The sequence below is a fragment of the Canis aureus genome, chromosome 8 (genome assembly GCF_053574225.1).
Source record: "Canis aureus isolate CA01 chromosome 8, VMU_Caureus_v.1.0, whole genome shotgun sequence".
In the NCBI taxonomy this organism is placed as follows: Eukaryota; Metazoa; Chordata; class Mammalia; order Carnivora; family Canidae; genus Canis; species Canis aureus.
This window is the reverse complement of record NC_135618.1, coordinates 71,565,822-71,589,311: the sequence shown is the minus strand read 5'-3', so window position 1 is coordinate 71,589,311 and position 23,490 is coordinate 71,565,822. Positions and strand designations below refer to the sequence as shown.

Here is a 23,490-nt window from a genome sequence, read left to right as displayed (position 1 = left end):
TGAGTGGATGGGTTGGTGGGTGGGTGGATGGGTGGATAGATGGGCAAATGAATGCATGGCTGGATGGATGAGTGAGTGGTAAAGTGAATGGCTAAGAGTGTAAATGACGGGTTGGGCTATTTGCAGATTAGCTCGGGAGTCACTAGTTCTCAAAGGAACTTTCTGAATCTCTGAAATGTGAGGCCTTGGCACCCCCCAGAGGCCAGAGTTTCTAACGACCCATCTCCCTTAAAGTCCTGGGCACCGACAGTCCTGAGAATCAAAGGCACAGACCTAGAGAAAGTTAGGGGTTTGGGGAAACAAGAAATCTAGGGTCCGGTGCTGGCTCTTTCCCTGACTTACTCTGAGACTTTGGGAATGTTCAACCTCCTGAGGCTCAATTTTCTCATCTGGAAAATGGAGCTAATCAAACCTGATGCCCATAATGCTATGAGATTTAAACAAAATTATATATGGAAAGTGTCTGGGAGAGTTATCTGGCACAGATCAGGGGCCCACAGAATCTGAGTTCCTTTCCAGAGGCAGCCCTAGGGCATGCATGCGCACACACACATGCACACATACGCCAGTAGAGGAGAGGGACACAGAGTGAGACCCCAAGCCAGACCAGATCCAGAAAGACAGATGGGGACACACTTATTCTCCAGGGATCCCATGCTCTGGCAGGGCTGGCCTGGCCTCAGGGCCCAGAGGTTCAGGCAGCGGGGACTCAGACAAGGGTCCTGAGCCCTTCGAGGGTTCAGGCTCTTGGGCCTGGGCCAGCTGGGCCGTGTGCTCAAAGGCAGCTTGCAGCAGGTGGGAGACAAGGCAAGTGGTCCAGGTGATGAGATAGGCTAGGTGCCAGGAGGTGAATGCTGTTGTGTTCTCCACCCACCAGTACAGACGTTTCAGCAGTGTCAGGAGCTCTGGCACCACACGGTTGCCCAGCAAAGCCTGGAGGGGATAAGTGGAGGGGCAGGAGGTGGCCATCAGGAGCTCCCACAGTGGCGCTGCCCGGCTGCCAGACCCAGTGTCCCAGGCCTGCCCTCTCCAGCCTGGCCTGAGCCGTGCCCACCCACCTTGCTGAGCAGCCAGCCCAGGCCGCAGCGATGGGCATTCCGGCACAGCCTCCAGGTCAGCACTGACAGCAGCAGGACCGCCAGCATCAGGCCATGCAGACAGGACAGAAGCAGGTCCATGCAGGTGGCTGCAGACAGGCCTAGCCACTTCGGGGCCAGGCCCAAGGCGCGGGCACAGCGCAGCACGGCCGCCCCCATCAGCCGGGGCCCCCGCAGCCCCAGCCACATGGGGACTTCCACCAGCACCAGCCCCGCCCGTAGCAGCCGGCCCAAGGGGCTGGCTGCAAGCCCAGCGGGGGGATGGACCTGGCCGCTGCAGGACCCCCAAGCCTCCTGGGCCAGCCCCGACAGCCAGTGGTTGAAGAGGAGAATCTTGAGCAGCAGGAAATTGTAGAGGTGGACTCGGTTCTGGACCAGCTGCAGGAGGGAGAGCCACACCATTGTCACTCATGCACCCTACCTGTCCCCGGTTTTATTGTAGGGGTGGGGCCGCCAGGCTACCATAGGCCAGGTCCCCCCTCTCTGGAGGTCTCAACTACCCCAACAAGAAAGATCTTTATCTGCCTACTTCTAAGGACTCCATTCTCAGTCCATTCGCTTTAGAAAGTATTTCGTTTTATCTTGGTTTTCTTTCCCTTGAAGTGATTATTGATAATAGTCTAGGCAAAGCGGAAGACCTGCACCCCAATGTTTATAGCAGTGATGTCCACAATAGCCAAACTGTGGAAGGAGCCCCGGTGTCCATCGAAAGATGAATGGATAAAGAAGATGTGGTCTATGTACACAATGGAATATTCCTCAGCCGTTAGAAATGACGAATACCCACCATTTGGTTCAGTGCGGATGGAACTGGAGGGTATTATGCTGAGTGAAGTAAGTCAATCGGAGAAGGACTAACATTATATGGTCCCACTCATTTGGGGAATATAAAAAATAGTGAAAGGGAATAAAGGGGAAAGGAGAGAAAATGAGTGGGAAATATCAGAGAGGGAGACAGACCATGAGAGACTCCTAACTCTGGGAAACAAACAAGCGGTGGTGGAAGGGAGGGGGGGGTGGAGGTGACTGGATGACGGGTACTGAGGGGGGCACGACGGGATGAGCACTGGGTGATATGATATATGTTGGCAAATTGAACCCCAATTTTAAAAATTTTATTAATCAAATATTTATGCTTATATGAGAAAATATCTTGTAATTTAGATAATCTATGATTACTATAACCTCTTTTGCCAATAAATGACTGAAAAAAAAGAAGTCTAGCAAAGGAAGTGGTTCATTATGATAATAGAAGGAGTGACCATACCCCCTCAGCCCTCTGATCCTGCAGATTTGAACCCCAGGCGGTTTTTTCTCCCAAGCACTTGGGCTTTCCTGCCCACCGGCTACCTGTTGGTGTCATGAGGGCAGCTGGGGACAAATGGCAGTGGCATTGGGGTAGAAAAATGCGAAGTGCAGGGGCAGTGACTGAGTGACCTCTAGAGAGGGGTAAAGGAGAGAGTGGGACCCAAGATCTCCAGGCTTCTGTCCTGGGTGACAGGGTGGATATGATGCTTCCCATCTAATGGAAGAAAAGTGCAAGCTTGAGTGGGGAAAGAGACTATAATGGGAAAGTTCCACCATTCCTGGGGCTGAACGGGCCCTCATCAGAGCCCTAAAGCACCCCATCTAGACCCCACACACCTTTGTCCAGAGGACCACCTGGAGCCCTAGGGGGCGGCGTGGGAGACAGCCATCTGGGACTGGCTATGTACCCCACTACGGGCACTGTGGCTTGTGGGTGAGGCTTCTGAGGGAGGCAGTCACCTAGTTCCACCGGATGGGACAGGTCCATGGGGTCCAACAGCTCTGAGGTAACTGGGAAGGCCTGGGGGCCCCCATTTCCCACTCACCAGCACTGAAAGCTTCACTACCAGCAGCAGAATTTCCAAGAGGCTGGATCTGACCGGAGGGACGGCCTCCATATCTGCCCCTTCTCCCCCTCCTCCAGCTGGGAGAGGAAGGGTGACCTCACAGATACTGCAGGGTGGGGCTGAGTTACCGTGGTGACCCGGTTGCCATAAAAGACCCCCTTCTACCTGCCTCCCCCACCCTGCAATGTGCAAAAACTAAGGTATTTGTCTTCTACATCCTGTCCCCTTCCTGGTTGGAGACTGCCCAGACACCCACACAAGCGCCAGAGAAGGTTCTCAGAGGGACAGCCTCGGGGCCTGCAGTGGGAACTGAGGCAGTCCTTGTGTACAGAAACTGTGGCTGAGGGTGGCTGGGGGCTGCACCTGCCCACGTCTGTGGAAATCCCAAAGAATCAAAGGCCCAGGAAATAGATATCTTGACACCATCCCAGGGCCACAGGGGACACTGTATTTGGAGACAGATAGGAGCCTCAGCTGCCCAAACCTGCAGACCCCTACCTAAGCCCCTCTATGCATCCCCACATACGCACACACCCCACCACAAAGCAGAGAAATGAAGTTGCTAGTTTTCCCCTCAGATCTTAGTGACACCTAAGACTCCGTTACAGCAAAGCAGGGGAGACAGAGTGTGCTGACCTGAACGCTCCAGAGAGTTCTGGAGAGAGGCAGGGGGAATGAAAGAAAGGCAACAATTTGCTGAACTCGCCCACTCCAAGGAGGCCACAGGCTGCCTGGAGCATCTTGCAAAGCTTGCCGGAGGCTGCAATTAGGGTCAAAGGCTTAGGATTTTCTGGGAGAATCCAGAACTTTTAGTACAGAGTGCCTCAGATTGCTTTCCTGTCTGGGTCCCATCCCCCCACGCCCCTCCCCCCTCCCCACACCCCTCCCCCCCCCCCCCCCCCGCAGGTGCTCCAGGAGGCCACAAGAGGAGGCTCTCACAGCCTTTTAGAAATTTTTAGAAGCACGCCCTCTGCTGGAAAGGCTACTGTAATGCGGGGCTCGGTGACTAGAGGGCACCCTGGTGCAGGTTGGAAAGGGTGGTTGCCACCCCAGCGCTCGCCCACACCATGTCTTCAGTCCTCATTTGCCACCTCGGCCAGGCACCCTTGTGCAGGATGTAACCTGCCCAACTGGACGTGGGAACCCAGTCCCTGCAACATCAAGGATGACCTCAGCCCAGTCTGTCCACCAATTCCTTTCCTCTCCTGGGACAACAGCTGGGGTCTGGAGGGTGAAGTGTGCAAAGTCCCTCCACTCTGTCCTCTGCCTTTCCTATCACCCACCCTCCCTCTGTACCCCCGACATTGTGGCACTAAGGGGTCACCAGGGCTTCAAAAAGGCCTCCTTGCATTAAGTTTTGAAGGATGGCTAGGAACTTCCCATAGAAACTGTGAAGGACGGTCCGGACAGGGAAAGCAGCATGATTTGAACACTTCTGAGAGCAGAAAGCGGGAGGCAGGGAGGAGCACAAGGCAAGTGGTGAGGTCGGCAAACGCCAAATCTTTAAAATAATAAAAAGATTTTATTTATTTATTCATAAGGCACAAAGAGAGAGGGGCATAGGCAGTGGGAGTAGAAGCAGGCTCTATGCAGGGAGCCCGATGTGGGACTTGATCATCAGGACCTTGGGATCATGACCTGAGCCAAACGCAGACACTCAACCACTGAGCCACCCAGGCGTCCAGCCACAGAATATTCTATCACACAATGAAAGCCGTAGAAGAGCTGAGGCAGCAAGGAGATTCCTGTGTGCTCTAGGACTGTCCCTCCTCGGGAGGAGGAGAGACTGGGGAGAAGGGGTCTGGGCTGGCGAGGGTGGGGAGGAGGTGGGGCAGGGGACGGATCAGCTAGGAATCCACAACAATAAACCCCGGGAATGGAGAGAAGTGGACAGATGCCAAAGACACGTAGAATGTAGAGCAACATGGTGGGAAGCAGTCATGTACCAGGAAAGGTCCAAGGTGGTACCCTACCTGCAGGCTGACCAGCCAGCCTCCCCGAGTGCCTTGGCTGCTGGCAGAAGCATGAGATTCCTGGGTCAGAGAGGAAGGACCATCTACTGCTCACAGCACTACCTGCCAAGGGTTTAGCATTGATTCCTCAGAGTCCCAAATCCCACAAGGGTTTGTGGACAGGGCCATGTGACACTTGTCCACTCAGCAGGTATATTGTGAGAGAATAAATCTAAGCTTACAGAACCCAAATCTTTTTAATAGGCAGTAAGCAAGCCAGCCCTTTGCTCCTGGGATAGACATCATCTTCATCACGCTGGAGCACACCTGTGCTTTGCCCCAGAGGGGGACACCATATATTTATTCCAAGGTTGTCTGACACACAGATATCCTGAAGAGAGGTAAAGCAAAGCAGGGGTCAAGGGACCCCTCAGAAGGTTTGAATGAAGGGTGGTTGGTGATGCTGTCCACCAATGTGGCGGTGGAGAGGAATGGTGGGTTTGGGGAAGGGCCTGACAGGTTGCTGGGAATCACATGGTAGGGACAGAAATTAGGATTTGTGAGTCTTTTTCCCCTCTTTTGTCTCCTCCCCTTCTTGGCTTGCCCCCCTCCTCCAAGCTATCACCCAGCACCTCCATACCAAGAATTCTACTATCACTAAGCTGAGTTGATGGTCTTCAATCTCACATCAACCAAACTCCCTGGTCATGTGGTCCAGGCAGGAGATGGGATCACAAGGACCTCACTCTGCCCCAGTGCTGCCAGGGCAGCCTCTCGGGGTATCTCTCAAGACCAAGCTGGGTCTCAGTCCCAGCTCCATCAGCTGTGCCCCTCCTCCCTCCAGAGCTTGGCCCCCAAGCAAAATTTCAGGAAGTCTTCTTTGTGGCTCTGTACTTGCTAACACAGTCCCCCCATAGCCTAGCCTCAGCCATGCAGTACCAGTTACCAGAAGCCCCAGAGTCACCCCTGTCATCTTCCTTCCTTACCTTCCTGCCACGCCACCTCTGAAGGCCAGGACCAAGAGCCTTGCTCACGACAGTGCTCCATGCCTGGAACAGTGCCAGGTGCACAGCAGGAGCTCCAGAAGTATTTGTTGAATTAACCAATGAATAAGGGAGTAACTGCCTGGAGATTCAGCCCCTTGCCAGGCCAAGCTGCTGCATAAGGAGCCCCTAGATGTGGGTTCTTAGGCTAGGAACCCTCCATCCTCTTTTCTTTCCTACTCAACACCTAAGCTCAAGGCCATCCGTGCACTATCGTGTATGTGGCCTTGGGCAATAACCACCTCCCCTCCCTGGCCCTGTCTACACCTTGCAGGTAACAGGGAGGACCAGGTGGGTTAACCCAGTTATCAGTGGCCCCGCTGCGCAGACTCCTTCCCCAGCCCAGGACCCAGCGCTAGAGGAGGGCAGGCAGTCTACCTCGGCCTTGCTCCCATTGCCGGCAGCCCAACGGCTCTCAGGTGCGCACAGGTGCGCTACCCTGCAGGTGCAGGACAGCAGTGCGGCCGCGCGGGGGAGCACACACCGGGGGTGCAGAGCCCAGCGCACCTGCGCTCGCTGCTGGACTTGGAAAACTTTTCATTGCTATTTTGTCCCCTGCCAGTCTGGGAGGCTGGTTTCCCCGTGACAACAACCGTGCGTCATCCAGAGGAGCTGGCCTGGTGCGAGTCATGTCATGTCTGGGTTACTGGAGGCGAAACCACGGGGAATGATCCAGACCACTTTTCTCCTTTCACATACCAGTGTTAAAATCTCACTTTATTTCAAATCATTATATTCCCCCCCGCAGAAGTACATAAAAATGATAAATATCCCTTTCATATGTATTGTGATTTGTATTTTTGACTTTCCAAAAATGGCTTTATCGGAGCCACTTAAATACAAAAGTAATAATTAAGAACTGATGGATGCAAGAGGAGCCTATCCTGGTTAAAGGAAAACATTTTGCCCTCGGTTTGAACTGACCTCTGACATTTAATCACAGGTCCTTGTTTCGGCCCCAAGTTCCCTCATCTGGAAAACTGGGATACATTTTGTAGAGTCAAATGGGTGAGGTTATGGGGAGAAGTCATTCCAACAGGGTCTGGGAAGTGCTTGGAGCAGCACCCGGCCCCACACCAATGCTTCGGGGTTGATGAGTCAATGAAGCCAACCCCTGTGGATTGGAAAGTTAACTCAAGAATTTTTAAAAACAAGGGGCACCTGGGTGGCTCAGTGGTTGACCGTCTGCCTTTGGCTCAGGTCATGATCCCAGGGTCCTGGGATCGAGTCCGACATCAGGCTCCCCAAGGGTAGCCTGCTTCTCCCTCTGCCTCTATCTCTGTTTCTCTGATGAATGAATAAAATCTTTTTTAAAAAAAGAATTCTTAGGGATCCCTGGGTGGCTCAGGGGTTTAGCGCCTGCCTTCGGGCCAGGGCGTGGTCCTGGGGATCAAGTCCCATGTTGGGCTCCTTGCATGGAGCCTGCTTCTCCCTCTGCCTGTGTCTCTGCCTCTCTCTCTGTGGGTCTCTCATGAATAAATAAATAATTTTTTAAATAAAAAAAGAATTTTTAAAAACAAAATAAGCTACAGGCTAGGCAAAAATGCTTTAAAACATGCACAAATGTGTAAAAAGAAATGGCCTCCAAGTGCACAAATTGTATTGATTCATAAGGCAATATGTGGAAATTTTTCATCTCAACCAAACCACTTTCTGGCGATTTACTTGGAGGCTGAGACTACATTTTGAAATTCCAGAACAATCTGACTAAAGAAGGGTCCTTGATACCTTAAAATTAACTAAAAAAAAAAAAAAAAAAATGCCTCCTTCCCAACATGGTGCAGTTAACATCACCGAGCTGAACCTGCCACAGCTAGAAATGCTCAAGAACCAGCTGGACCAGGAAGTGGAGCTCCTGTCCACGTCCATTGCCCAGCTCAAGGTGGTACAGACCAAGTCCATGGGAGCAAGGACTGTCTGAACGTGCTGAACAAGAACAACAAGGGGAAAGAGATACTCGTCCCACTGACGACTTCTATGTGTGTCCTGGGAAGCTACATGATGTGGAACAAGTACTCATCAATGTGGGAACAGGCTACTATGTAGAAAAGACAGCTGAGGATGCCAAGGACCTCTTAAACCATGTTGTTGAAATAAATTCTGCAGACATCTTACTGCCACCACCAGCCACTGGCCATCTAGCTTCTGCCCTTACACCCCCACCACCACTGTCCTGGTCCAAGTGACTGATAAGCTCTTTACTGCTGAACCTGGTATGGAGACACCATGAGCAAAGCCAGAAGGTAGCATCAGCCTAGGAGAAATGTTTGCAACTCATGAAACAGTCCAAGAATCAGTATCCAGAATACACAAAACATTTAAGGAACTCCTACAAACATAAAGATAAATAAGACCAAATCAAGTGACTCAATAGAACACATAGGCAAAGACAATTCACAGAGGAAACCCAAAAAGCCAATAAACTTATGAAAACTTGTGCACCTTCATTAGTAATCAAGGGAAATGCAAATTAAAATGAAATACTCTCTCCTACTCATTTGCAAAAACCAAAAAGTCTGATAAAGTGTGTGAGTCCATGGAGGCAACCAGAGCATCTGATGTGATGTGTGCCCCCACCTGGCACTTTCATGTTAGTTCTCAGACTCTGAGAGCCAACCATGCTAAGAAAGGTATTATTCACAACTGCCCGTTGCACACATATGTGAAACTGAAATGAGCTCACGACAATAATTGCCCTTACTATGTGCAACGTGAATTTTCTATTCATTCTCTTTTACAATGAACTAAATTGTTTTCGTTACCCCATACCAGGAAGCAAACACCATTCTGTAAAGCACTACTTCCAGAAGTATTCATTTGTGAACAACAATAACACACACAAAAAAAATATGCAAGGCTATTTGTGGCAGCATCATTTTCCATCAGTAGGAAAATGAATAAATGAATTGGGTGTATCTGTTTGAGGGATGACTAAGCAGTGGTTACCATCAATGCAACCTGTACACACCAATGTGGAAAGATCTCAAAAACATAGTAAATAGAGAGGAAGTTAAGTAAAAGAGGGAATTTTCAGAGTAATAGCTATAAAGCGATAGCGATCATATACATGTTCTTAAATCCATTAAGCAATATTATACATTCCAGACATATATAGTAAAAATATAAAAACAAGACCTGGAAGGTCCCAGCCATTCAGGGTGGTAGCTGGGTCCCTGCAGCAGCAGAGAGAGGAGGGAGGAATTCAGAAGGAATTTCAGTTTAATCTGTTATCTTGTCTTTTTCTACATTCACATATTCTGAAGCAATAATGACAAAATGCTAATATTTGTTCATTCTAGGTAGAGGATGCCTTGTTCTCAACCAAGCCAATCAAGCAGAGATCTGAAGGAAGAGTGATCTGGGCCCAAAAACAGAAGTGCAAAGGCCCTGAGGTAACCATGGCATGTTCTAGGAACAGCAGAGACAAGGATGGTGGAGTGAGGAGAGAGGTTAGGGATGAGGTTGGTAAGGAATTTGGATTTTTTTTTAAGATTTTATTTATTTATTCATGAGAGACACAGATAGAGGGGTGGGGCAGAAATATAGGCAGAGGGAGACACAGGCTCCATGCAGGGAGCCCCATATGGGACTCGATCCCAGGACTCCAGGACCATGCCCTGGGCCAAAAGCAGGCACCAAACCGCTGAGCCACCCAGGGAGCCCAGGAATTTGGACTTTAAGCAGGGGAGTAAGCTCAACAAATTTGTACTGTAAAAACATCATTCTGGTTGGGTGTATTTTGTTAACTAAAACTTTGAAACTGAGTGATGAACCAAAACATGGGGCTAATCTCTTATGTGTTTGGAATTTTCCATTAAAGTTTTGAAAAACAATAATCAATACTACCTCTGGCTACTCTGAGGAAAATGGACTGTGGGTGGGCCCAGAAGGGTGGCAAGGAGGCCAGTGAGGAGGCTGCAGCAGGGGTCAGAGTGAGAAGAAAGGGTAAACAGGACCAGAGTAGCAGAGGCCCAAGTAGAGGGATGAGGCCACGGGATTTGCAGACACAACAGAAAGTGGGATGGGAAAAAGCTGGCTTGGGCTTAGCCTCTGGGTGCACAGTGGTTCTGGAGGATGAGGAGGAGGAGAACAAGGAAAACTGGATTTGGAAGTGATGCCATAGAGAGACGCTCATGGCCTCCATGGGGAGATAGCAGGGGCACAAGTCCAGAGTTCAGGGGAGAGTCGCGGCTTGGAGTCACCTCTTTGGGGATCACTGACATATAAAAAGTATTTGAAACCACAGGACAAGATGAGATCACATAGGAAGTGCGTGGAGCTAGATGCGGAGAAAGGGCCCAGGACTGAGTCAGGGGTGCTCCCTGACTGGAGGAGGAAGAGGAGAGAAGAAGAAAGAGGCAGCAAAGGAGACAGGAGACCAGAAGAAGGGAAGTTGCTCTCTTGTCCCCAACCACCCTCCGACCTGTCAATCCCATGGCAGCCTCAGCTCTTACCCGGATCATTACAACAGGCTGGGAACCCAGGACGCACTTCCTAGGCTGCCTTCTGGGTGCCTTTTGAAACACAGATCTGACGCTATAACTCCCCGCAGCCCCATGCAGGGTTAGAAAGCCAGTCCCAGCCTGGTGACCTCGGGCCCTGAGGCCCGGGCCCTGCACACGTACCCTGGGGATGTTCCCACCCATCAGACTCAGATGCAGGTGGAAGCGCACGTGTTTGCACACACCCGTGAGCAGGGTCTTCACTTTGCACCAGCAGCCACACCCCCACCCCCCGCCAGACCACCACCCTGGCCTGCCCTCTCCCTGTTTCCCACAGACAGGGCTTCGCTTCCCACGCCCGAGCCTGGAAGTACCAGGCTTTCCCAACCTCTGGGGCTTCTGGGAAAGCGTCCTCCCTCCAAAGAAAGAAAATGAGAGAGAGTCAAGGAGACAGGGCCCAGCCTGCCTTGGGGTTTGTATGTGAGGACACACGAATGTCAGAGCTGTTGCCACCATCCTGTGACCGGAAGGAACCCTCGTGGCAAACACACAAATAGGACACCAGAGCCTAGGTCCCTGGTGAAATCAGTGGGCCACGGGGCGCCTGGGGGGCTCAGTCGGTTGAGCATCCAACTCTTGCTTTCAGCTCAGGTCATGTTCTCAGGGTCGTGAGATTGAGCCCTCATCAGGCTCCATGCTCCGTGAGGAGACTGCTTGAGATTCTCTCCCTCTCCTTCTGCCCTTCCTCCTGCTCCCTTGATCTCTCTCAAATAAATAAATAAATCATTAAAAAAGAAAAATCAGTGGGCCCCAGGGCCAGCCTTGTACTGTGGACCACCAGACTTCTCATATGACTAAACAACAAACCCCAATTATTTAAACCATCTGGGGGCAGCCCCGGTGGCTCAGTGGTTTAGCACCACCTTCAGCCCAGGGCCTGATCCTGGAGACCCGGGATCGAGTCCTACGTCAGGCTCCCAGCATGGAGCCTGCTTCTCCCTCTGCCTGTGTCTCTGCCTCTCTCTCTCTCTCTCTCTCTCTCTCTCTCTCTCCCTCTCTCTGTGTCTCTTATGAATGAATAAATAAAAATTTTTTAAAAAATTTTTTGGGATTAGGATTGGGATTTCAATCCCAGTCCAGCACTTGCATCTAGAAGCATCCCAACTGACCCGCACATCCTCACGCATGTAAACATCCCACCCTCCCACACCTGGCTCCCAAAAGTCATGCCATCCCCCTCAGAACTCTTGCCCATTGGCATCCCTATGTCTTGCCTGTGGGCCATCTTGACGTAACATGGCCTCACCTTTGTCCACTTGACCCTTTCCTGTCACTCACTCTGGCCACAGGGTGACTCACTTGGCCTCAGCCACCTGCAGTCCTTGACCTCTGGCTTGCCCATCTATGAGGTCATGCAATAGTTTTGAAAAATAAACTGCTCCTTTTCACACCCTGGTTTTTGGGGCAGACTGGATGGTGTCCAGTGTTTCGGGGGAGGGTCCTTGTCAGCAAAAGACACAGGAAAGGCTTTGGGGTTCCAAAGTTTAGGATTTAAGGGGGCTGATAACAGGAAAAAGAAAATGTCAATAGGTCAGAAAAATACCTCCTTCCCTGAGGCTAGGATAGTTTCCTGGGGCTCTGGAGAGGAAGAAATGGAGTGGGTTCTGTGGCAAGAAGTCAGTGGGGCCTGGGGTCCATGCTTGGGAGTAGCAGAGCACATCCTGAGACCACCAGCTCCCACCAGGACCCCGCATGGCAAGTCTCATTCTCCACCAGGGCCTAGGAGCCATTGTTACAGGAGCCATGTTGGTGTCCACAGACCATGCAGCACCCCATCAGTGAGTGGGGTACCACTGAGCAGAGGCACTGAGGGACTCTGGGGACAGATATGCAGTCCCTCCAGGGCCTCCCCTAGGTTCTATCCTGGAGCCAGACAGGCCACCCTCTGATGATCCAGCAGGACATCCTTTAGGGCTATCCACTTTACATAAAGGGTCAATCCTGGCATGCCTGGGTGGCTCAGTGGTTGAGTGTCTGCCTTCGGCTCAGATCATAATCCTGGGGTCCTGGGATCATGAGATCAAGTCACATATCAGGCTCCCCACAGGGAGCCTGCTTCTCCCTCTGCCTATGTCTCTGCCTCTCTCTGTATGTCTCTTATGAATAAATAAATAAAAATATTTAAAAATAAAAAAGAGTCAATCCTTCCAATAACATCTTTCAACACCACAGCCCCTACCACCAGACAAAAGAGGGGTCCTGGACACCAGAGAGGGGGCAAGTGACTTAGAAGGAAAATCCTGCATTCAGATACTGAGGAGATAGTGACTAGAGCCTGAAGAGGAGAAGACACCCATCTCCCCCACCCCACTAGACCAGGGTAGAGTGGGGGCTGTTTCTGACTCATCTCTGACTCCAAGTGCCCTGCCCAGGGCCTGATAAACAGTAGGTACACAATAAATATTTATGGGCCTAAACAGAACAGGAGGCTGTAGAGATGGGGCCCACACTGTCAGCTGACTGAGCCAGTCCCCATTCCCAACCTCTCCCTCCCGACTCACCTGCTAGTGATGGCTCAGGGGCAGCCATGTGACCCAGAGTGGCCAATAGGATGAAGTAGATTCACGATCCTGTGTTTCCAATAAAGCTTTTGTGATGATGTGTAGTCTGAGCTGGCCTAGCTTTCTGCCCTTTCCTCTGCCTCCTGTCCTGTCGGGAGGTGCAACAGCCATGAGATGACAGTCATGAGCACAAAGGCTTCTGTGCAAAAGGTGGCAGAGAAGGAAGATGACAAGAGTGTGGGTCCCTGATGGCATAACTGAGCCTCTGATTAGACTGCCCAGTCTCAGCTTCCTTGATGAACCCAGTCAATCTCTCTCTGTGTGTTTCAGCTGTAGCTGTGCCCACGCTCTGTTATTTGCAGCTGAACACATGGATTCACAACACACTCACTGTACACTTTTGGACTGAAACAGATCTGGGTTTGGATCTTGGGAGGTGACAGCTGAAATTTGGGTTTCCTCCACTACCTCCACTCCCCCAAAACTGCTCTTGCCAATGTCACTGTATTAATTGAGAGAAATGACAAGTTATTGTCACCGACAATCCTGAAATCTCCATGGCTCAACACAATGAAATTGATTTCTTGCTCATGTTACAGTCCGATGTAGGTTGGTGAGGAGGACACGGCTATGCACAGTCCTTTAGGGTCCCAGATTCTGTTATCTGGGAATGGGTGCTTGGCGCCCCTCCACAGAGGATCAGATAGGGGATGTTTATGGTCCATGTCTGGAAATAGAGCATTTCATCACCATCTGCCTTTAATTGGCCAGAATTCAGCCATACGGCCACACCTACAGATAAGGGAGGCTGGGACACGATGTCTAACTAGGGAAGAGAAGGTAAATAGTGTACACTTACAAGGTCTCTCTCGGCCCCAAAGACCTCCACATCCCTATAGCCAGTGCTCACTTCCAAAGCCTCATTTTAACCACCTCGGTTGGCCATTCCTCGTCTTTTTGAAACACTCTGTTCTTGGCATCCTTCCTAACTTTGCTGGGTTTTCTCCAGCTCTCCCAGACACTCCTCTTCTTCCCTGAAAGGTTGGGAGTTCTCAAGCTGGACCCTGAGCCCTATCTCCTTCTCTTTCTCTTCTCTCCCTGCACATCTCACCTTTACCAGCTGCCTCAATCATCACCGGTTTTACTCATGACCCTGAATCTATCTCCAGCTTGATCTCTCTCCTGAGCCCACGACTGGCATCAAACAGCCTCCTGGACATCTTCACGTAGACACCTCAAATTCAACACCCCCAAACTGTTATTATCCTCTTTACCCCAAATCTGCTCCTCCTCTCCAGCTTCCCTTGTGAATGGCACCACATCAACCCAAAGGCTCAACTCCCCACAGCTTGCTTCCCCTCCCCACACCACTCACTCAATCACCAAAGCCCTGCTACTTCTACCACCAAAACATCTCTGAACTCCATCCACTCTTCTCTACAGCCATGACCACTGCCCAAGGTCATGCGACCATCGCCTCCCTCCTGGACAACTGCAACAGGCTCCCAGACTCCGCCTGCCCAAACTTTGATCCCCAAGGGTTCTTTAACCTAGTGCTTCTGAACAGAAGAGGCACAGAAATCATGAGAGGGGCATGTAGATGGCTCAGTCAATTAGACATGTGCCTTTGGCTCAAGTGATGATCCCAGGGTCCTGGGATAGAGTCTTCCGTTGGGCTCCCTGCTCAGTGGGGAGTCTACTTCTCCCTCCCCCTTTGCAGCTCCCCCTGCTCATGCTGTCTTTCTCCATCAAATAAATAAACAAAATTAAAAAAAAATTTTTTTTTAAAGAGGGGCACCTGGGTGGCTCAGTTGGTTTCTCATCTGTCTTAGGCTCAGGTCATGATCTTGGGGCCCAGGATGGAGCCTGCATTGGGCTCCCCGCTCAGCAGGGAGTCTGCTGCTCCCTCTCTGTCTGCCTTTCCCCCTCCCCATCGTGCCTGTGTGCTATCTCAAATAAATAAATAAAATCTTTTTTTTTAAGATTTTATTTATTTATTCATAGAGATGAAGAGAGAGGGAGAGGCAGAGACACAGGCAGAGGGAGAAGCAGGCTCCATGCAGAGAGCCTGACTTGGGACTCGATCCAGGGTCTCCAGGATCACGCCCTGGGCTGCAGGCGGCACTAAACCACTGCGCCACCGGGGCTGCCCATAAATAAAATCTTTAAAAAAAAAAAAATTGAAAAAGAGAAATCACCTCACCTGGTGAATCTGTTTCAAGAGGATTTTCTGGGGCCTCCCTACCCCCTTACAATCGGATTCTGATCCACTTGGTCTGGGGTTGGGCTCATTAATTTGCATGCCTAACAAGCTCACCTCAGGGCATCCCCTGGAGCAACCCAAGCTAAAGATGCTGAGACAGAGGCTGCAAGTGTTTGGACTGACTTTAGGTAACAAGAATCCCCAAACTGTCCGATATGGAGGCCACTAGCCACAGATGGCTATTTAAACTATTAAAACAAAACTTAAAATTCAGTTCCTCAGGAGCACTGGCCACATTTCAGATGTCCAACTGCCACATGTAGCTAGTGGCTACTATATCAAACAGCGTCCAGTATAGAACATTTCCATGGCCACAGAAAGTTCTACTGGATCGCGTTGCCCAGACCAAGGTGACTGTTCAAAAAATGAAGGCCGATCTTAGGTCCCCCTCTTGTCCATAAGATTTCAGAGGCTCGGGGCACCTGGGTGGCTCAGTGGTTGAGCGTCTACCTTCAGTTCAGGTGGTGATCCTAGGGTCCCGGGATCTAGTCCCGGATCAGGATGCCCATGGGGAGCCTGCTTCTTTTCTCCCTCTGCCTATGTCTCTGCCTCTCTCTGTGTGTCTCTCATGAATAAATACATAAAAGCTTTAAAAAAATTTTTTTTTTCCAGAGGCTCTCACTTCCTAAAAGTAAAGGCATACAAAGGACCTCGAGAGGGAGCCACAGAGATGCTCCTAAAAGTGGAAACCCTGCAAGTGCGTCTGAGTCTGATCTTCCCGGGCTAGAGAAAGGCCAAGAACTTTGAGCTCATTGGCTGGTGGCGGAGGGACGGCTGCCAGCGCTTTCCTTTGATTGGGTAGTTGCTCATAGCGGAGAGCCAATCACCGTGGGCGGTGGGGGAGGGGCCAGGCTCGCTCTGCAGGCCCCGCCCCACTTCCGGGGCTCCCAGCCCTGCAGGCGAGTGGGATCCGCGGTGAGTTCTGACTCCCTCGACCTTCTTAGATCCCGTGGGTGATGGAATCCGGCTCACTGCGTCAGGCTCGCGGCCTCGGGAGCGGGCAGGTGCGGGCAGGTCCTCCCTCCCGCTGCAGGGAGCACCCCCCCGCCCAGCCCTGAGCCCCACGTGTCCCGTCTCGCCCTGTGTGTGCTGTGGCCGCCCATGCAGTGGCCTTGCAGGTGTCGGGCGGGAATGGGAGGGACCGCAGTGGGCCTCGAGACACCAGGCTATGTATCCGCAGGAGGATGGCTCAGGCGGAGGCCGGGAACCTGGCCGAGGCGCGGGCTCGGGTGGGGGCCTTACACGGCATCACCGACCTGGACCACAAACTGCACTTCTATGAGCGCTGGGCTCCGGACTATGACCAGGTAAACTGGCCAGGCTCCTCACTTCCACCTCGTCGGCTCGCGCAGCCCCAACTTTCCTATCTGCAAAGTAGGAACAGTTAGCCTCCCGCCACCCGAGGGTGGCTTTTAAGAATGAGGTGAGCCCTTGCGGTCCTGCCCCCTCAAGGACTAGCCCCTCCTCTGCTCGCCCACAGCAGCCCTGCCCTCTGGCCAACCCCAGGCTCCACGCTGGCAGCCCCTAGAAATCAGGAAGCAGGACCTCGCCAACCTGGGACTGCAGCCCAGCCAGAGGGGCTGCCTGGAGGGAGTGCCACTTGAGGGATCACCGTGGACTAAGGAGAGAGCACTACCTTGGCCCAGCAGTGGGCTGGGTGCCGACTCTCTAATCCTGGCCCCTTGACTGAGGAAAGCACCTCGTGCTGTATCCCCATGGGGCTGGAGCCCTAGTGAGCCCAGCACACACACATACACACCACACACCACACACATGCACACACAGTTTGGACTGCCTGACTCCTAGACGATCTTACACCGAGGTCCCCCAAATGCTGGGGCAGAGGGTGCCAGTTGGCTCAGCACTCTGTCCCCAGGACGTGGCCACCCTGCAGTACCGTGCCCCATGCCTCGCAGTGGACTGCCTCACTCAAGCCCTTCCAGTCCCACCTCATGCTGCCCTGATCCTGGATGTGGCCTGTGGCACCGGCCTGGTGGCTGCTGAGGTGAGGCCTCCCCAGATCCCCTGCCCTCTCTTTACCCACTTGCTCAAAATTTTCCTTTCACCTCTGGCCCCAGAACTCTGCCTCCCCCATCAGACTCACTGTTCCCAAACATTTGGACTACAATTTATTGTGGGCCCACTGCCCCCCCTAGATGCAGGGACCCAGCTGAGAGATGACAGGTGTGAACTGTGACTGTTTCCCCCTCCTCCATCTCAGCTGCAGGCTCGGGGCTTCCTCCAGCTGCATGGAGTGGACGGGAGCCCAAAGATGCTGGAACAGGCCCAAGCCCGGGGCCTCTACCAGCACCTCAGCCTCTGCACCTTGGGCCAGGAGCCTCTGCCCAGTTCTGAAGGTACCTCCTCTCCCAACCAGACAACTTGACAGTGCCCCTTTCTCTTGCCCAGCCCCCAGACCCCTGGCTGAACCCTCCACAAGCCACCTCCCACACTGAGCCCCCCAAAGCCTCACTGAGACCCTCTCTGAGCCCCTCTGTCTGAGCCCTCCACCCCATGATCTGACATCAGCCCAGGATACGGCCACACTTATCATATCCCCCTGCCATAAGTGGCAGGCCTGGTCCCTTCTGATGGGCATCATGAGGCCATAACAAAGACAGACCCTCACACTGCATCTCCATCTTCTGCATAGGGACCTTCGATGCGGTGCTGATAGTGGGGGCCCTCAGTGATGGCCAGGTGCCCTGCAGTGCCATACCTGAGCTTCTGCGAGTAACCAAGCCAGGTGAGGAGCAACCTGTTCAACCCCAGGCACACACCTCCCCCCCCTCCACATGAGGAGACACCAGCCTCAGAACCTCCCAGGGAAAGTGAGGGGCAGCACCCTACCCAGGGTCAGATAGCCTAGCCTCACATCCCAGCCACCAGCAGCCACCATCAACAGACCCAGGCAAACAGACAGGGCAGGCAGGTAGCCAGCCTGCCTCTTATCCATTGGGCAACTCCACTCTCCTCTCTGGCTCTATCTCCTCGCCTACCCACCTGCCTGCAGTGGTGGAGCCCCTTCCCCCACAGGACTGGGGTGAGTGCTTTCTGTAAACTCCCCCATAGGGGTCGATATGCAGCTGAGAATTGGGTTTGCTTTGCTCCAACCGTGTGCCTTGTCCCTCACTGGCCTTTGCCCTCTGGGCTTCCATCACCAACCCACTGCCAGACCTGAGCTTTCTGTGAGTTGCCAAGCCAGGTGGGGACCTGAGGAAGAGGGCCAGGCCACTCTGAGCACCCAGAGAAGAACGGCACTTCTGGGTGCTGGATGGGGACGGAAGGCAGCACACACAGGAATGCAGCCACAGGCAGAAACAGGGAAGACAGCCACAGGAAGTCACAGGCAGGAGGGAGAATGGCGGAGTAGGAGGATGCTGAGACCCTGCCTCAGCTGTGGGACAGGATCGGAAAGCCCCAAACATGCTCCGATTGCAGCAAGGCTGCATCTTCTCCCTGCCCCCCCTCACCCCCACTGGGCCCAGCAGGGCCCATGGCTAAGCCTGGGCAGGTCTGGGCAGGTTTCAGCCTTGGGGAGCTGTGGAAGCTGACAGAAGTAGGGTCTTGAGTGGGGTCAGAGAGAAAGGTAGTAACTGGGCTCAAGAGAACAGGAAGCTCCCATCAGAACCAGCTCAGCCCGTGCTTGTCAGGCCCCTCAGCTGGCCAGAGCCCTGTCTGTCCAGCCACATCATACAGGCTCTTTGGAGCCTTTCCTCTCACAGAGCCCCATCTACCCTTCCTCCAGGAAGCTCTCCAGACACCATCGTCCCTATGTGTATCTGAGCCCGCACTGGGCATGCTGTGGGTGCCTGGAGAAGACTTATAGCCATAGGTCAGTCATTCATGCAGCCAGCATTTAATGACGGTGCAGTCGTTCCTATGACACCAGGGGAATCAGCCCCACTCCATAAGCTGGGAAAACAGGCTCAGAGAGGTGAGGGGACTTGCCAGAGGCCCAAAGTGCTTCCTTCCTGTGTCTCCAAACACAGCCACATCCTCCAACAGAAGGGGCTGGGTAAGCAGTAAGGACAGAGTCCCCTCCATCCAAGGGCTTAAGCCAAGAATTCCCAGCGTAAAGGACACATCAGCCTGGAAGGGTGTGTAGGGGGCTGTCAGGCTGAGGAAACAAAAGGGTATTCCTTGGCGCAGGAGCAGTGAGCGCCAAAGGCATGGAGGTGGGGAAAGTCTGGCCCAGGGACAAGGCTGGGAGGACAGAGCCCTTGAGGGCACCCTTGAGGACAGGAGCAGAAAGGGACCACCCTCCCCAGGAAAGGGTGAGCCTTGAGCCTGGAACCATGGCTCCTGCCCCTCCCTCACTCAGCCCGCCCCCTTCCCCAGGGGGGCTGGTGTGTCTGACCACCAGGACCAACCCATCCAACCTGCGCTACAAGGAGGCACTAGAGACCGTGCTGGACAGGCTGGAGCAGGCCGGGGCATGGAAACGCCTTGTGGCCTGGCCTGTGGACCGGTGGGAACTGGCCACCTCCGAGCTTGAGATGGGCCCTGGAACTTCTGACAGGGATGGCTTCATCTCTGGCATCATCTACCTGTACCGAAAACAGGACATGGCCCAGGAGGAGGGAGTGGGCCCCAGTCCTCAGCCCCCGGCTGACCTCTGACCCTCTACCTGACCTCAGCCAGGCCCGTCCTCGGGCCTCCTGTGCTTCATCTGTAAAATGGGGCCCCTGTGTCCACTTGCCCCTCCGGGAGTTCTACTCTATTAAATGAATCCCAGAAGGGGTCTCAGGACTCTGGCTCTGCTTCTCTCACCCAGGAACATGACATCAATCCCTGAGACAGAGAGAGGTTGACAAGAAAACAGATGACGCCCTATCATGCCAGGCTGTCCCTGAGCCAGGCATGATAGGGCCGCAGATGTGATGTGACTCCTCCCGGGGTGGCAGGTCCTCTAACCCTAACAGGAGGACCAGGAAACCCGTGCCCGTGCTTCTGGCCTTTGAGCAAATACTTTGGCGTGTCCAGGATTCTGTTCCCTCATCTCCAAAGAGTTGGGAAGCCTGGCTCCAGGTGTGTCTTGGAGGCTCATTAGGAAGGAGCCCTAGAGCCAGGACTTCAGGACAAGCAGGATTCAGAGGGCTGAAGAAAGGGAACGGGACATTCCAGACCCACAACAGGGACGGCGTAGGCCAAGACCAGGACAGGGGACCTGGAGGGTGAGCGGACCACCATGGCCTCCAGACAAAACCTGGACAAAGAGGGGAGAACGGCAGGTGGCCCACTCCCCAAGGTTGAGTGTTCTCACGGAGCCTCCCTCCTGGGGTCCCCAACCCTTTACCACAGTCCTGGGCATACAGTGCATTTCCTACGTAGGGCTTCACCTTCAAACAAAAGAACGGCTTTGAGCAAGGTCGTTCCAAAAGTGAGGCTAAGTTCTGATTTGTCACAATTCCTCCAAACCAGTTTTTTTAAGTGTTCTTGTCCTGGCCACGACACAGTGGTCCTGCTCCTCACTGACCCCCTGCCCAGGCTTCCAGCCCTGCCCTGCCCACCTTCACAGCAGAAATCAGAAACAATAGTCTTCCTGTGCACAGGTCCCATTTATTGTAGAAAATAATGGTAATTACCATGACAAACAGATCTACATAAGTTACAAAACCAACTACAGAGGAGGCAGCAAAGAGGCCCAGGACTTCCTGGGAGTGAAGGCCCGAGAAAGACCATCCCCCCACCCCCCCACAGCAGGTCCCCAGGACTCCCAGTGACCTTGGCAGGGGTGGCAGGATCCAGATGTCGCCCAGTCACAAAAGGCCTGGGGGTCCTGCTGCTGAGGCAGAGCCCTGAGGCTGCAGGGTGGGGGCAGGAAGGGGTGCGGGCGGTCTGGGCAGCCTCCCCGGCCTCCTCCCCACCACTACCCAAACCAGTTTGTGGCACCTTCACCCCTCCCCTCTAAACCCGTCTGTCAACTCTGTGTCAACTCTGGCTCCATGGTCAGGTGGGTAAGTGAGGCCCCAGCCATCCTCCTGGCCAACACAGGAGTGGGCAGGGCCCCATGGGGAGGCAGAGCCTGAGCCAATTCAGGGCTGAGCCGTCCTGACCAGCAGGAGCCAGCTCTTCCTCCCCAGCCACACCCTGTCACTTCTGTCCCCTTTCCGTATCCGCGGGTGGACGGTGGCACAGGAGTCTCTTGCTGGCGTAGAGGGGGCCTCGGGTAGACGTCCAAGGGGACTAGATGGGGCCCGGCTCAGTCCCTGCTCGCCCAGCCCCGGGCAGCCTGTGGCCCACGCAGGGCCATCCTGGGCTCGAGGGCTGCACCTTCAGTCGGGGGAGAAACGAGGCCGGCGGGACAGCGCAGTGGCGGGACAGCGCAGTGGCGAGCGGCCGCACCCTACACGTAGTTGCTGGCTGGGGCGGAGCGGGCTGCGGCCGAGTACTTGGCCGAGTAGGGCTTGTCCGCGCGGGGAGGGCAGTTGCAGCAGAGGAGGGCCCCGCCGAGCAGCAGCAAGCCCGAGGCGGCCCAGCCCACGTAGAGAGAGGCGCCCATCTCCCGCTTCTGGCCGGAGACCACCAGCGGGTTGTAGAAGTCCCGGATGATATTGTTGGCCGTCCAGGACGCCGGCACCATGACCAGCAGGCCGGCCAGCAGGAACACCACGCCTGCCACGATCATGGTCTTGGCCTTGGCGCTCTCATCCTCCACGCAGTTGGTGCACTTGCCACCCACCACGGACAGCAGCACGCCCAGCGCGGCCAGGATGATGCTGACGACCATGAGGGCGCGCGCCGCCTGCAGGTCCTGCGGCAGCGCCAGCAGCGAGTCGTACACCTTGCACTGCATCTGGCCGGTGCTCTGCACCACGCAGTTCATCCACAGGCCCTCCCAGATGGTCTGCGACGTGACGATGTTGCTGCCGATGAAGGCCGTCACGCGCCACATGGGCAGCGCGCAGCTCAGGATGGCGCCCAGCCAGCCCAGCACGGCCAGCGCGATGCCCATCACCTGCAGCCCCATGGAGGCCATGGCTCGCCGTCCGCTGGGGTCTACGACCTGGAAGCCTGTGCGGGTCCGACCCAAAGGGCTGTAGGATCCAAGCGGTGAGGACAGACACTCTGCGTCCACAGGGAAGACTTTCACTTGGAGTCCAGAGGCAGAGGCGGTTGGATCAGCTCCCCAGCTCTCCGCAGTCAGAAGGACAAGCCAGGTGAGCGGACCCAGACCAGTTCCTTTCAGCCAGTGGCTCTCGCCCCAAGACAGGAGCAGTTATATGGCTGTGTGGGAGGGCGGGAGCAGAGGGAGGGGTTTCGGTCCCTGGGGCCTGCCCCCTGACCAGTTTATCTGGATTCCTGAGCCAAGGCCAACAAAGGCACTGCAGGACCTCAGCCTTGGGCCCCTGAGTCAAGATCCTGGAGAGCCAGTCTCAGGGGAAACTGCCCTGTCTCCCAGCCCCCAGGCCCATGCTGAGGTCAGCCTGGAGAAAGACACTGAGTCACAGACCACAGGCCCCTGGACGCATGGGGTAGCCAGCCCCAGCCAGGGTCGGGTCTTAAAGACCAGGATCCCCAGCCCTAGGGGCACCCTTGTTCTAGGCTTGGGTGGGCAGACAGAGTGGGGAACCGTCAGAGAGAGGATCTGAGGGCAGAGTCCTGGGAATGTCAAAAAGCCCCACCCTGATTACTGTAGCCCCATCCTTATCACCTTCCCCTCTGACCTGATCACTCCTATTCTGACTCTCATCATCTGTGCACTTGCCTCACCAGCGATTTTGGTGTTGGCCTAATGCCTAATGAGGGCACTTTGGGGAACTCAGCTGGGGGGGGCGGGGGCGGACTCCTGGGTCTGTCACCTGTTGGCCCTTCCCTGACCACCGCCAGACTTCCTAGCCCTGCCAGAGGAATGAGGTCTTTTGGTGGAAGAGATAAGGAAGCCTGCCCTCCCCCCCCCACCAGGAGAGTTTCGGCTGGTTGCTGCCAGGATGGAGGCCACTGGGCCAGATTCTGGGGGAGGTCACCCAGAGCAAGCCGTGGCCCAGACCCTGGGAGCACAAGCCCAGCAAAAAGCTGTTTACTCTGTGAAGACACACAGAGCGGTGGTCAGATAAAACCAGGTTGGGGGCAAAGTCCCACGGGACTTGGAAGGGGAGGCAGGACTCCTACCACATGGAGAGAGGGGGAGGGGGCTTGGAAGGGAGAGGAGCCCTGCACCACAACCCCGGCCGTGCTATAGTCTTGGGTTCTGTGCACAGGTCATCGAGGGCAGGAATCACCACAGATGGGAGTTGTGCAAGGCAGCAGGGCTG

At 54.1% G+C, this 23,490-nt stretch overlaps 3 protein-coding genes and 1 long non-coding RNA gene across 4 annotated transcripts; 2 read left to right on the top strand and 2 right to left on the bottom strand.

The window, feature by feature from the left end:
* Positions 1-611: 611 nt before the first annotated feature.
* TMEM270 (transmembrane protein 270) lies at positions 612-3,104 on the bottom strand. Its single transcript, XM_077908232.1, has 3 exons — positions 2,951-3,104; positions 1,059-1,475; positions 612-933 (listed from the first exon to the last, which is right to left on the bottom strand). Exons 1-3 carry the CDS (start codon positions 3,020-3,022, stop codon positions 637-639), a joined length of 786 nt encoding a protein of 261 aa, XP_077764358.1. The 5' UTR covers positions 3,023-3,104; the 3' UTR covers positions 612-636.
* LOC144319720 (uncharacterized) lies at positions 3,101-6,743 on the top strand. The gene is made up of 3 exons (XR_013385446.1): positions 3,101-3,171; positions 5,188-5,324; positions 6,529-6,743. It is a non-coding gene; the product is annotated as an uncharacterized LOC144319720 (long non-coding RNA).
* A 9,321-nt stretch (positions 6,744-16,064) lies between these two features.
* Positions 16,065-19,984, top strand: METTL27 (methyltransferase like 27). The gene is given in 7 exon segments (XM_077908230.1): positions 16,065-16,147; positions 16,413-16,539; positions 17,109-17,237; positions 17,454-17,589; positions 17,886-17,978; positions 19,574-19,694; positions 19,696-19,984. Coding segments are annotated over 6 exon segments (870 nt in total). The 5' UTR covers positions 16,065-16,147; positions 16,413-16,416; the 3' UTR covers positions 19,964-19,984.
* Positions 19,985-20,774: 790 nt separating this feature from the next.
* Positions 20,775-22,450, bottom strand: CLDN4 (claudin 4). The gene has a single exon (XM_077908231.1). It carries the CDS (start codon positions 22,212-22,214, stop codon positions 21,582-21,584), a length of 633 nt encoding a protein of 210 aa, XP_077764357.1. The 5' UTR covers positions 22,215-22,450; the 3' UTR covers positions 20,775-21,581.
* Positions 22,451-23,490: the final 1,040 nt, after the last annotated feature.

What these genes read in the sequence shown, in the direction of transcription:
- TMEM270 (XM_077908232.1), bottom strand. Translation starts at nt 3,022, where the DNA reads ATGGAGGCCGTCCCTCCGGTCAGATCCAGCCTCTTGGAAATTCTGCTG. An exon ending in TAGTGAAGCTTTCAGTGCTG is followed by an intron (nt 1,476 to 2,950) that starts GTGAGTGGGAAA and finishes TCCCTCCTGCAG; the next exon opens with CTGGTCCAGAACCGAGTCCA. An exon ending in TGGGCTGGCTGCTCAGCAAG is followed by an intron (nt 934 to 1,058) that starts GTGGGTGGGCAC and finishes TATCCCCTCCAG; the next exon opens with GCTTTGCTGGGCAACCGTGT.
- CLDN4 (XM_077908231.1), bottom strand. Translation starts at nt 22,214, where the DNA reads ATGGCCTCCATGGGGCTGCAGGTGATGGGCATCGCGCTGGCCGTGCTG.